Source organism: Ursus arctos, unplaced genomic scaffold (assembly GCF_023065955.2).
Source record: "Ursus arctos isolate Adak ecotype North America unplaced genomic scaffold, UrsArc2.0 scaffold_34, whole genome shotgun sequence".
Taxonomy (NCBI): Eukaryota; Metazoa; Chordata; class Mammalia; order Carnivora; family Ursidae; genus Ursus; species Ursus arctos.
In genome coordinates this window covers 5323739-5338147 of record NW_026623030.1, presented here as the reverse complement: position 1 = coordinate 5338147, position 14409 = coordinate 5323739, and the positions used below count along the sequence as shown (strand labels likewise).

General features: G+C 37.9%; 1 protein-coding gene across 1 annotated transcript; it reads right to left on the bottom strand.

Annotated features, from left to right (window-relative positions):
- Nucleotides 1-1808: 1808 nt before the first annotated feature.
- On the bottom strand, nucleotides 1809-2773 carry MC2R (melanocortin 2 receptor). Its single transcript, XM_026486235.3, has one exon. The coding sequence runs from the start codon at nucleotides 2700-2702 to the stop codon at nucleotides 1809-1811; it is 894 nt and encodes a 297-aa protein (XP_026342020.1). The 5' UTR covers nucleotides 2703-2773.
- Between the last annotated feature and the right edge of the window lie 11636 nt (nucleotides 2774-14409).

Sequence of the window (14409 nt, the reverse complement as noted above, 5' to 3'; positions counted from 1 at the left end):
TCCCTACCTATCTCACCCAACCTTGCCCTGCCTGTCCCTTACTCACACTACCAGACCAGCAGTCTTTTTTGTGGCTGGCTTCTCCTCTTGGCAGCTCAGAGAAAGCTCCCCAGAGGGTCAAGTATTGCCTCTTCCAGAAGATGCATCCATGCTTGGTGAGTCCCGAGGAGCCCTGCTCTGTGGATTTAAAGACCTTACTTCTTTCTTCTCTCTCATCACTCATCCCTTTAAGCTATTCTCCAACTTAGCAAGGACTTATGGTCAGAATTTGCTTCTTTTTTAAGGTTTATTTTTAGCTATTAAAAATGGATGAACTTACCAATTTTATTTCTATATTGTCACTGGGGATGCCACTTCTCAATATCTGGTATCTTTCCTGTGGCTGACAGTAGGATGAGATTTTCCAGGGACTGCATCTGCCTCTTAGACTCATCTGTGGAAGGAGTTACCATGTTCTTCATCAGTCTACGGCTTGGGCCTTAATAATAGCACTGTTCTGGAAGTGGTGTTTTGGTTTTAGTTTCCCCATAGTTCCAAAGCATGGTAAACACACACAAATGCACACACACACTCTAATTATTCTACAAATTATATATTGGGGCTTGGAGTCTCTTTTCTTTTAAGCCTACATTCAAACAAATACACAAAGAATGGTTATACTTTCTGCAAATAGTTACAGTTTTCCTCTGCCCTTTATTTATTTCCACATAGGAACCAAATGTATTAAATTTTTATTTCCTCCTCTGAAATTTATGCTTCTAAAGCATGAGAGTTTTAACCAGGAAAGAATTTTAAGGCCAGCAGAATACTACATGAGCAAAGAAGACTAACAGACAAGTTTCCTTTATTATTGGAAATGCAAAGCTGCTTATTTGACATTTATAATTTATACCCTACCTGCTTTTAAAAAGATTTGAGATGGGGCACCTGGGTGGCTCAGTCTGTTGGGTGTCCGACTCCTGATCTCAGCTCAGGTTTTGATCTCAGAGTCGTGAGTTCAAGCCCCATGCCCAGTGTGGTGCCCACTTAAAAAAAAACAAATTGAAAAGAAATATTTGAGATGGCATACAGTAAAATGAGCACACAGGAAGGAGGGAGGGAGAGCAGGGATTTTGTGCAGTAGTGCAGGATGGGCAAATTCACTTGCAGTAATTTATTGGCACTTTTGGCTTGCTTACAAAGACATTGTAGTTTGTGTCCTGAGTACTCGTCCTGGCACTTTAACTTGTAGAAATTGATTACAATGGCTTCCAGCTTGGAAAGGCAACCCTAGCAATAGGCTTGCTATATATCTATAGAAGAAAAAGTTTTTACCTCAGCACAAGCCTCTCAAACTTGTATTGTCTGTGTTTTGTATTCTTTTTTAAAAAAAGATTTTATTTATTTATTTGACAGAGAGAGGGAGAGACAGCGAGAGAGGGAACACATGCAGGGGGAGTGGAAGAGGGAGAAGCAGGCTCCCCGCCGAGCAGGGAGCCTGGTGCAGGGCTCGATCCCAGAACACCAGGATCACGACGTAAGCTGAAGGCAGACACTTAACAACTGAGCCACCCAGGCGCCCCTGTGTTTTGTATTCTGTCATTCTTTTTAGTACATTATTTTATCTCTCTACTTATAAAAGTTGTACCTACAGCAAGACTCTTCACACAGGACTAAGCTATTACAAAGCCTAGTTAGTGGCATGATTCTAGTGCACATTAAGGAAGGAAAAGGATGGTTGGAAAGCATTAGAATTTGTTGGTGTGTCATGTTATTCTGTCACTTGACAGCATTAACCACATGGCTATTAATATCAGAGACCAATAATTCTACTGGTACCGGCTACAAAAGATCATCTTTTTAAATGCATCCCTGAGTTCTGGGCTCCGGAAGGCATATATAAAGGGGTCGATGACTGCATTGCACATAATCAACATGCCATTCACCTGAAAGAGGGACATGTAGCAGGCACAGTAAGGGTTATTTGGGCAAAATGTCATTAACAGGACATGAAGGACAAAGGGGGCCCAGCAAAAGATGAAGACCCCAAGCAGGATGGTCAGTGTGATGGCCCCTTTCATGTTGGCTCTGGGAAGTGTCAAAATCTTCCTGGCATGGGAACGGGCAAGCAAGAACATGTGCACATAAAGGCAGAGGATAAAGACCAACATCAGAGGGAACAGTGATGTGAAGGTGATCACTGTGGGGATGTGATGAGAGAAGATCACCATGGTAATGGCACTGCCCATGCAGCCCATCCAGGTGACCATCAGGACAACAATGACACGGCGCATGGTTACAATGCTGTGGTATTGCAGAGCATGGAAGATTGTGAGGTAGCGGTCAGCTGCTATCATGGACAGGCTGAAAATGGAGCCAAGGAGGGAGAGGATGAACAGGGAGTCAATAATATCATCTGCTGTGGTTTCAAAATTGCCACGAGGCTTGAGATAACCCATGTTTCTGAACATGATCAGGATATTTTCCAGGATCTTATATAGGCTGCCCAACATATCAGAAATGGCCAAGCTGCAAATGAAAAAGTACATGGGTGACTGGAGATTCTTATTCTTGATCACAGCCAGAAGGACCATCAGATTTTCCAGAACCCCAATGATGGATATTATAAAAAATATCTCTTCTGGCAAAACCACATGAGGACAGTCTGAATTATTTCTTGCTGTATCATTGATGTTTTCATATAGATTAATAATGTGCTTCATCTCTCCCACCACTGGTTAAGACAGGCGTGTTACTTTGACTTGACAGGAAGCTTGATTGATTCTTCAGAATCTTTTCTTCTTTATAGTACTTGCTGGAGGTCTGAGGTAAAAACTACCAGGCCACCTAAAGAATATATAGTAACATCAGTTGAAAAATAGTCTAAATAAAATAAAAATGAAGTCACATTATTTTTAAGAAAGCTCTATTGCTTCAATGAAATATGATGGTGTAGTAATTTAAATAAAGTAGTTTACTGGACCCTCATCTTAACTCCTCTACATCTTTAGTGGAATTTTAAGCCCAGAGATAAAAATAAAGATTGTCCTTTGTCCTCTCCCCTTTCTATGTCCCATCCTTCTTCTAATGAATCCAACTATGTGTGAGATAGATTAAATGAGATAGATTAAAATGATAAAAAGAAGTAAAAGAAATGAAAGGCATGTGTAGAAAAAGGTAACACTTCTTTGATCTGAAGGTGGTGCCTGGATTCAATGAACTAATGAGATGTTTAGGTCCTTTCTGTTTCACTGTTTGTCTTTCTGGATTACTGCCCAACCCTACAGCTAATGGCATAATGGCAAGAGTATTGATGTACCATCCCCAAAATACGTGTTATTATTTCTGTTTCAAAAATAGAACTCACAAGAGTGGTATTTCTGGAGACTCCCAATAATTTCAAATTGTTGGAATTGAATTATGGCACCAGAAGGGTCCAGTTTCCCTCAAGCAGAAGGGGCTGATTAGATCATAATTGAACAACTTTGAGAAGTCTTCTTCTGGCGAAAGCTTGAGATTTTACTTGTTTCTCCAGGTAGGCCTGTATTGCTATAAACTTTCCTCTTAGCACTGCTTTTGCTGCATCCCATAGATTTTGAACTGTTGTGTTTCCATTTTCATCTGCCTCAAGGTATTTTTTTATTTCCTTTTTTATTTTTTCATAGACACATTTGTTGTTAAGTAGCATGTTGTTTAGCCTTCACATGTTCGTTTCCTTCTTGTAATTGATTTCTAGATTCATACCATTGTGGTCAGAAAAGATGCTTGGTATGATTTCAATCTTCTTAAATTTACTGGGACTTGTTTTGAGCCTAACATGTGGCCTATTCTGGAGAATGTTCTATGTGCACTTAAAAAGAATGTGTGTTCTGCTACTTTTAGATGGAATGCTCTGTACATATTGAATCTACCTGGTCTAATGGGTTGTTTAAGGCCAATGTTTCCTTATTGATTTTCTGTCTAGATGATTTATCTATTGATGTAAGTGGGTTGTTAAAGTCACCTACTATTATTGTATTGCTGTCAATTTGTCCCTTTATGTCTGTTAATATTTGCTTTATTTATTTAGATGTCCCTATGCTGAGTGCATAGCTATTTACAAGGATTATATCCTCTTGTTGGATTGATCCCTTATCATAATATAAAGATCTTCTTTGTCTCTTGTTACACTCTTTGGTTTAAAATCTATTTAATCTGATACAAGTATTGCTACCCCAGCTTTCTTTCTGTTTCAGTTTGCATGGAATATATTTTCCATCCCCTCACTTTTGGTCTCTGTGTGTCTTTAGGTCTGAAGTGAGTCTCCTGTATGTAGATATTGTTTTGTTTATCCATACAGTCAAGTCACCCTATGTTTTTTGATTGGAACATTTAGTCCATCTACATTTATTTCATCAAGATAAAAACCTTCTGCACAGCAAAGGAAACAGTCTACAAAACTAAGAGGCAATCCGCGGAATGAGAGAAGATATTTGGAAATGACATTACAGATAAAAGGATGGTATCCAAGATCTCTAAAGAACTTCTCAAACTCAACACCCAAAAAACAAAGAGTTAAGTCAAAAAATGGACAGAAGACGTGAGCAGACACTTCTCCAAAGAAGACATACAAATAGCTAGCAGACACATGAAAAAATGTTCAACATCACTAGCCATCAGGGAAATACAAATCAAAACCACAATGAGATACCTCCTTACACCAGTTAGAATGGCAAAAATTAACAAGACAGGAAACAACAAATGTTGGAGAGGATCAGGAGAAAGGAGAACCCTCTTACAGTGTTGGTGGGAATGCAAGCTGGTACAGCCACTTTGGAAAACAGTGTGGAGGTCCTTTAAATAGTTAAAAATAGAGCTACCTTACGACCCAGCAATTGCACTACTAGGTATTTACTCCAAAGATAGAAATGTAGTGAAAAGAAGGGGCACCTGCATCCCAATGTTCATAGCAGCAATGTCCACAATAGCCAAACTGTGGAAGGATGCCCTTCAACAGACAAATGGATAAAGAAATGTGGTCCATATATACAGTGGAATATTACTCAACCATCAGAAAGGATGAACACCCACCATTTGCATCCACATGGAGGGAACTGAGGGGAATATGCTAAGCAAAATAAATCAATCAGTGAAAGATGATTATCATATGGTTTCACTGATTTGTGGAACACAAGGAATAGCATGGAAGACCATAGGGAAGGGAGGGAAAACTGAAGGGGGGGGGAATCAGAGAGGGAGATGAACCATGAGAGACTCTGGACTCCAGGAAACAAACTGAGAGTTTCAGAGGGGAGGAGATGTGCGGAAATGAGATAGCTGGGTGATGGGTATTGAGGACAGCACATGTTGTGATGAGCTCTTATAACACCCAGTTATATGCAACTAATGAATCATTGAACAGTGCATCAAAAACTAATGATATACTATACAGTGGCTAACTGAACATAATAAAAAAATAAATAAAAATGAGGTAAAAAAATAAAAAATAATAAGAAAAGAGATTATTGATAGATGTGTACTTGTTGCCATTTGTTGATTGTTTTCAGGTTATTTTTGTAGTTCTTCTCTGTTCTTTTCTTCTCCTGCTCTCTTCCTTTGTGATTTGGTGACTTTCTTCAGTGTTGTGTTTGTATTCCTTTCTCTTTACCTTTTGTGTATCTATTATGGATATTTGGTTTGTGGTTCCCATGAGGTTCATATATAATATCCTATGTATATAGCAGTCTATTTTAAGTTGATGGTTACTTAAGTTCAAATGCATTCTAAAAGCACTACATTTTTATCTCCCCTCGTTTTATGTTTTTGATGTCATAATTTACATCTTATTATTTTGTCTATACCTAAGTATTGTAGATCTAGATGATTGTATAACTTTTCTCTTTTAACTTACATACTAGCTATGTAGATGGCTGATCCACTACATTTACTCTATGTTTACCTTTACCAGTGAAATTTTTTCTTTCATAATTTTCTTATTTCTAGTTATGGCCTTTTCTTTTCTGTTTAAGGAAGTCCCTTTAACATTTCTTATAAGGCTGGTTTAGCAGTGATGAAATTCTTTAGCTTCTTCTTGTCTGGAAAACTATTTCTCTTCAATTCTGAGTGATAATCTTTCCAGGTACAATATTCTTTATTGCAAATTTTTTCATTCATCACTTACAGTATATCATGACACTCCCTTCTAGCTTTCAGTTTCTGCTGAAAAATCAGCTTATAGTCTTATGGGGGATCCTTTGTATATAACTAGTTGTTTTTCTCTTGCCGCTTTTAAGATTTGCTCTTTATCTTTAACTGTTGACATTTTGATTATAATGCATCTTGGTATGCTTCCCTTTGGGTTCATTTTACTTTGGACAGGCTGTGATTCCTGAACTTGGATGTCTGTTTTCATCATCAGGTTTCCTTTACCTCTTTTTGTGGGGTTTTGTCATCCTTTTTTTTGGAACATATTCCTCTATTTCCTTATTTTGTCTAACTCTTTGTTCATGTCTATGTATTAGGTAAATCAGTTATGACTGATTAGTTATGATTCCTGGCCTTAAAGGAGTGCATTTATGCAGAAGGTGATGTGTGAGGCTCAGTAGCTCAAATCTGTCTGGTCACCTGAACCAGGTGCCCTATGACTGACCGCCATATGGGCTGTGAGTACCCTCTTGTTGTGGCTGGGTCACAATTAGTGCAGACTCACTGGTATGTGGGGCTGTTCCCTGGCATGGCTGCCTGCAACGTCTTGACATGGCTGCTATAAGCATGATGGTAAGCAGGGTTGGCCCTTGACCCTTCTAGCTGGAATGCAGTGAGTGCACTGGTGGGTGGGATAGGCTTCTGGTGCAGCTTGCTGTGAAATCTGACTGAGACTCTTGTAGGCATTCTGGTGTTCAGTGCTGGCTTCCCTGGATGGGGGTGCTTGGAGGTGGAGGAGCTCTGTTGCTTGCTGAGGGTACTTGTTGGACTGGTAGGACAGGAAGTCACTTGGGAGAAGCTCTGATTCTGGCTGAGGGCATCCACCAGGTGTGGTAGTGCCATGAGCTACTTGGGATGGGCTCTGGTGAAGGCTGAGGTCATCTGCTGACAGTGGTAAGGCAGTGAGCCGTTTGGCAGGGGCCTACGTCTGGCAGATGGGTTAAATGGGGCAAGTCCACAGGGGAATTCTGGGTCAGGACAAGCAGTGCTAGCACAGCAGGTGTCAGTGCTAGGCCAACTAGAAAAAAATGAGTGCCCATCATTACTTCTGTCCCTGGGGAATGTTCCAACAGCTCCCTGCTCCTCTGGCACAATCCCTAATATTTGTCAGTGGATCCCTGTGTATAACTCAGGTGTTTTTCAAACTGATGTCTCTGGGCTGAGTCTCAGAGCAAGTGAAATCATGGGCATGCCATTTAAGAGTGAAGTCTGTATTTCCTACTGCCCTCTGCATTTCCCAGACATAAACCCTATAGCTTCAGAGTCAGATGTTATGGAGGTTCATCTTCCCAGTGCAGGTCCCTTGGACTGTAGAGCCCATTGTGGGTTTTGGACTTCTTGTTCCTCAGGGAGGGCCTCTATGGTTCTGATATTCTTCCCACTGGTGGGTTATCATTCTGGTCTGTGGATACTGACTAAACCACATCTCTGCCCCTCCTACCCATTTCAATGTGGTTTTTTCTTTATATCTTTGGTTGTGTATGATCTGTTCTGCTGGTCTTCCGTTCATTTTCAGAGATAGCTGTTCTACATATAGATTAGATTTTTGTGCATCTGTGGGACATGGTGTGCTCAAGATCTACCTACTTCACCACCTTGATCCCACATCCAGAGCCAATTTAATGTATTTGGTATATATTTTCAATCTTGAATGCATTTAATGGTAGAACTGATAAAGAAAAAAATGTTGAAAGAGATTCTGGTACTTCTTAGGAAGAGATGGTTCTGAAACCCAGCTTCAGCCAATAGGCCTTGATAATCTGCTGCTGCCAATCTTATAAATCCAAGGAGGGTACTGAATGTGAATAGACATTTGAATTTGAAATAGTGTAGTCCATGGAGTCACCTTTAACAGACATTCAATCAGCCATTGTTCCTGTGAATTCATGAATTGCTGCCAATCTGGTTGGTAGGGTCTACAGGTGGAGTGCAAAGTCATTTTTAAAAATTTTTAATTAAATTCCAGTTAGTTAACATACAATGTAATATTATTTTCAGGTGTATGATATAGTGATTCAACAGTTCCATACAACACCAGGTGCTCATCACAAGTGTACTCCTTAACACCCATCACCTATTTAACACAGGCCCCCACCTACCTCCATTCTCCTAAACTTTGGTTTGTTCTCTATAGTTAAAAGTCCATTTTCTGGTTTGCTTCTCTCTTTCTTTTTGTCCCTTTACTACTTTGTTTTCTTAGTTCTACCTATGAGTGAAATCATATGGTATTCATCTTTCTCTGACTGACTGATTTCACTTCACTTAGCATTATGTTCTCTAACTCCACCCAAGTCATTGCAAATGGCATGATTTCATTCATTTTTATGTCTGAGTAATATTCCATTGTGTATATATACATCACTTCTTCTTTATCCATTCATCAATAGATGGACACTTGTGTTCACATAATTTGGCTATTGTAAATAATGGGGACTTAAACATAGGAGTGCATGTATTCTTTGATTTAGTGTTCTTGTATTGGGTGAAAACCCAGTAGTGTGATTGCTGAATCATAGGATAGTTCTGTTCTTAACTCTTTGAGGAAACTCCACACTATTTTCCAGAGAGGTTGCATCACTTTGCATTCCCACCAAAAGTATGAGAGAGTTCCCCAACCTCACCAACACCTGTTGTTTCTTGTGTTGTTGATTTTAGCCATTCTGAGGTGGTATCTCATTGTAGTTTTGATTTATATTTCCCTGATGATGAGTGATGGTGAGCATCTTTTCATGTGTCTTCCTTGGCAAAATGTCTGTTCACGTCTTCTGTCCATTTCTTAACTGGATTATTATTTTTTTGGTGTTGAGTTTTATAAGTTCTTTATACATTTTGGATACTAACCCTTTATCAGATATGTCATTTGCAAATATCTTCTCCTGTTCTGTAGGTTCCCTTTGAGTTTTGTTGATTATTTCCTTCACTGTGCAGAAGCTTTTTATTTTGATGAAGTCCCAATAGTTTACTTTTGATTTCTTTACCTTGCCTCAGGAGACGTATCTAGAAAGAAGTTGCTATGGTCAGTAACAAAGAAATTAATGCCTGTCTTCTCTTCTAGGGTTTTAATGATTTCCTGTCTCACATTTAGATCATTATCCCATTTGAATTTATTTTTGTGTATGGTATAAGAAAATGATCCAGTTTCATTCTTTTGCATGTGCTGAGTAGTTTTCTCAACACAATTTGTTGAAGAGACAGTCTTTTTCCCATTGGATATTCCTTCCTGCTTTGTCAAAGATTAATTGACCATATAATTATAGGTTTATTTCAGCATTTCTATTTTGTTCTATCTATAAAAACAGATCTATGTATCTGTTTTTGTGCCAGTATCATACTGCTTTGATCACTACAACTTTGTAATGTAACTTGTAGTCTGGAACTGTGGTGCCTCCAGCTTTTCTTTTCTTTTTCAAGATTGCTTTGGCTGTTTAGGGTCTTTGTGGTTCCACACAAATTTTAGGATTGTTTTTTCTAGTTCTGTGAAAGATGCTGTTGGTATTTTGATGGGAATTGCATTAAATGTGTAGATTGCTTTGGGTAATATAGACATTTTAACAATATTCACTCTTCCAATGCATGAGCATGGAATGTCTTTCCATTTTTTGTGTCATCTTCAAATTCTTTCATTAGTGTTTTTTTTCAGAGTACAGATTTTTCCCTTCTTTGGTTATGTTTATTCCTAAGTGTCTTATTGTTTTTGGTGCAATTGTAAGTGGAATTGAGTCCTCAATTTCTCTTTCTGCTACTTCATTATTGTTGTATAGAAATGCAACAGATTTCTGTACATTGATTTTGTATCCTGTGACTTTACTGAATTTACTTATCAGTCCTAGCACTTTTTTGGTGGAGTCTTTAGGGTTTTCTATGTATCATATCACATCATCTGTAAATAGTGAAAGTTTGACTTCTTCCCTGCCAATTTGGATGCCTTTTATTTCTTTTTGTTGTCTGATTGCTGTGGCAAGGATTCCCAGTACTATGTTAAATAACAGTGGTGAAAGTGGACATTCCTATCTTGTCCTGACTTTAGGGGAAAAGCTCTCAGTTTTTCCCCATTGAAGATGAGATTGCGGTGGGTTTTTCATATACGACCTTTGTTATGTTGAGGTATGTTTCCTCTCAACCTACTTTGTTGAGGATTTTTATCATGAATGCATGCTGTACATTGTCAAATGTTTTTCCTGCATCTGTCGATTTCTTTTATTAATGTGGTGTGTCACATTGATTGATTTGTGAATATTGAACAACACTTGCAACCCAGGAATAAATCCCACCATATTGTCATGAATGACTTTTTAAAAAATATTGTTAGATTTGATTTGCTAGTTGTTGTTTTTTTTTAAGGATTTTTGCATCTGTGTTCATCATGTATATTGGCCTGTAGTTCTCTTTTTCAGTGTGTCTTCATCTGGTTTTGGTATCAGAGTAATGAATTGGAAGATTTCCTTCCTTTTCTATTTTTTGGGATAGTTGGAGAATAGGTATTAACTCTTCTTTAAATCTTTGGTAGAATTCACCTGTAAAGCCATCTGGTCCTGAACTTTTGTTTGCTGGAAGTTTTTATTATTATTATTATTATTATTATTATTATTATTAATTATTGTCACTGATTCAATTTCTTTCCCAGTAATCAGTCTGTTCACATTTTCTATTTCTTCCTGTTTCAGTTTTGGCAGGTTATATGTTTCTGGGAATTTATCCATTTCTTCTAGGTTGTCCAATTTGTTGCCATATGGTTTTTCATAATATTTTCTTATAATTGTTTGTATTTCTGTGGTGGTGTTTGTTATTTCTCCTTTAATTTATGATTTTATTTATTTGGATCCTTTCTCTTTCTTTCTTTCTTTTTTTTTTTAACGTCTGGCTTTATCAATTTTATTTATTTTTTCAAAGAACCAGCTCCTAATTTCATCAATCTGTTGTATTGCTACTGTTTTGTGTTTTAGTTTCTCTATCATTTATTTCTGCTGTAATCCTTATTATTTCCCTCTTTCTCCTGGCTATAGGCTTCATCTGTTGTTCTTTTTCTAGCCTTTTTAGGTGTAAGGTTATGTTGTTTATTTAAGATTTTTCTTGCTTCTTGAGTTCTTGTATTGTTATAAATTTCCCTCTTAGGATGGCTTCTGCTGCATTCCAAAGATTTTGGACCATTTTTTTTCATTTTCATTTGTTTCCATGTAATTTTTAATTTCTTTTTTTTTATTTCCTGGTTGACCCATTCATTGTTTAATAGCAAGTGTTGAACCTCCATGTATTTGTGGTCTTCCAAGATTTTTCCTCATAGTTGATTTCTAGTTTCCTAGTGTTGTGGTCAGAAAAGATGCATAGTATGACTTCACTATTCTTGAGTTGTTTTCGTTTATGGGCTAATATGTGATCTAGTATAGAGAATGTTCCATGTGCACTTGAAAAGAATGTGTATTCACTGTTTTTGGATGTTCAGAACAGATTGTTCTGAATATATCTGCTAAATCTATCTGGTCCAATGTGTCATTCTAAGCCATTGTTTCCTTATTGATTTTCTGTTTAGATATTTGTCCATTGATGTAAGTGGGGTGTTAAAGTCCCCTACTATTATTGTATTATTATCAATGAGTTTCTTTATGTCTATTATTAATTGTTTTATGTATTTGTGTGCTCTCATGTTGAGTGCATAAGTATTTATGATTGTTATATCTTCTAGTTAGATTGTCCCCTTTATTATTATATAGTACTCTTCTTTGTTTCTTGTTGCAGTCTTTGTTTTAAAGTCTAGTTTGTCTGATATAAGTATTCCTACTCCAGCTTTCTTTCGACTTCCCTTTGCATGATAAATGTTTCTCCATACCCTCATTTTCAATCTGCAGGTGTCTTTATGACTAAAATGAATCTCTTGTGGGCAGAATATAAAATGGGTCTTGTTTTTTTTTTCATTCTGACACCCTATGTCTTTTGATTGGGGTATTTAGTTCATTTACATTAAAAGTAATTATTGATAGATATGTATTTATTGTCATTTTATTACTTGTTTTCTGGTTGTTTCTGGAGATTTTCTCTGATCCTTTCTTGTCTTTCTTTCATGTTTTGCTGATTTTCTTTAGTGATATATTTGGATTTCTTTCTCTTTATTCTTTTCATGTTTATTAGTGGTTTTTGATATATGGTTATCATTAGGTTTGTATATAAACTCTTCTGCATACAGCAGTCTATATTAAGTTGATGGTCATTTAAGTTTGAACCCATTTTTTTCTTCTTTCCTCCCCATGATTTAGGTATTTCATATTTTATTTTTGGTCTTTTCTTTGCACTCAAAATGTCCCATTTAATAGTTCTTGCAGGGCTGATTTGGTGGCCATGAACTCCTTTAGTTTTTGTTTGGGAAATTCTTTATCTCTCCTTCTATTCTGAATGATATCCTTGGTGGATAGAGTATTCTTGGCTGTATATTTTTCCTATTCAGCACTTTGAATATATCATACCCCTCTCTTCCAGCTTGCTAAGTTTCTGTTGAAAATTTCCTGCTAGCCTTATGGGTTTTCTCTTGTAAGTTAATGACTTCTCCGGCATTCCTGCTTTTAAGATTTTTTTTCTTTATCACTGTATTTTGTAAATTTAATTACAACATGTCTTGGTGTGGGTCTGCTTTTGTTGATTTTGGTGGGAGTTCTCTGTGCCTCCTGGATCTGGATATCTGTTACCTTTCCCAGATTAGGGAAGTATTTTTTCAAATAGATTATCTGCCCCCTTTTCTCTATCTTCTTCTTCTGAGTCTCCTATAATATGAATATTATTACATTTGATGAAGTAACTGAATTCCCTATGTCTATTTTCACTTTGCATAATTTCTCTCTGTCTTTTGTTCAGCTTCTTTGCTTTCTATTACTTTGTCTCCTAGGTAATCAATTCATTCCTCTGCTTCTTCCAGCCTGCTGTTCATTGCATCAAAATAGTTCTAATTTCATTTATTACATCACTTATCTCTGATTGATTCTTTTTTAACTTTTATCTCTGCAGTAAAGGTCTATCTGATGTCTTCCATTCTTTTCTCAAGTCCAGTGAGTATCCTTATAATTGTTGCTTTAAATTCTCCATCAGGCACATTACTTTTATCTGTTTTGCTCAGATATCTGGCCCTGGTCTTATTTTTTTTTTAAGATTTTATTTATTTATTTATTTATTTATTTATTTATTTATTTGAGTGTGTGTGAGCAGGAAGAGGGGAAGAGGGAGAAGCAGAGAGAATCTTAAGCAGACTCTGCACTGAGTGCAGAACCCAACAGGGAGCTCAATCCCATAACCCTGAGATCATGACCTGACCTTCAATCAAGAATCAGATGCTTAACTGACTGAGCCACCCATGTATGCCTCTCTGGCCCTGGTCTAATTTTGTTTTTTCACTTGGGATAAATTCCTCTGTCTTCTCATTTTGTCTAAGTCTCTATCTGTGTCTGTGTTTCAGAAAAGCTGGTTATGTCTCCTGCTCCTAAAAGTAATGGCCTTATGAAGAAGATGTCATGTAGTACCCAAGGCCTGGCACTCCAGGGAGTGTCTTCAATGTGTGCTATGTGTGTTCTGCTGTTGTGTTTTAGTTGGTGTATCCTGGGCAGTCATCTGCAGAGGGTCTACTTGCCTACTGAGAGCAGTGTTTGGTCCCTGGTCTGAACGTGGTGAGTTTTAATTAGGTGTGCTCTGATCTAAGTACCATATCCATTGGGACTCACACCCTGCTGAACTCATTGGTTGGAAGAGTTGGTGTGAGCAGGGATTTGTGTTGGTCTTCTGGGGGAGGGACTACCACATTGGGACTGAGGTAAGTGTGACTGAGAAGGGCAATTTCATCAGTGCACAGGAATGCAGGGTTAAGTGTAAAGTTAGGCAGCCACTTTGGGCACTGTGCTGCTTTCCACAGGTGGCTCTGTGTTTATGTTAAGGGGAAAATGCCTCCAGCCAGGTCCTTTGTTCCAGAGAAGTGTCTCCATGAATGCTGCCTCTTAGAGGCCTGCTCTGAGAAGAGCAAATATTCCCCATTCCCCTCCACCCACCCCTGTACCCCAGGCACTCTTCAGATAACTGTTTCCATGCTCCCCACTCCCAGGTTGTTTGCCTCTCTTCTCTCCAAGACCAGCACATTGACCTCTGGGGTCTATCCAAGCCAAGCCTGCTGACTTTTAAAACTCCAGGCTTTAAGCTTCACTGGTTGTAAGAACTCATGAAATTCAGCCTGTCTCATTTTCTATGCCAGTGGTTATGGGGAAATGTTCTCCTTGTGTA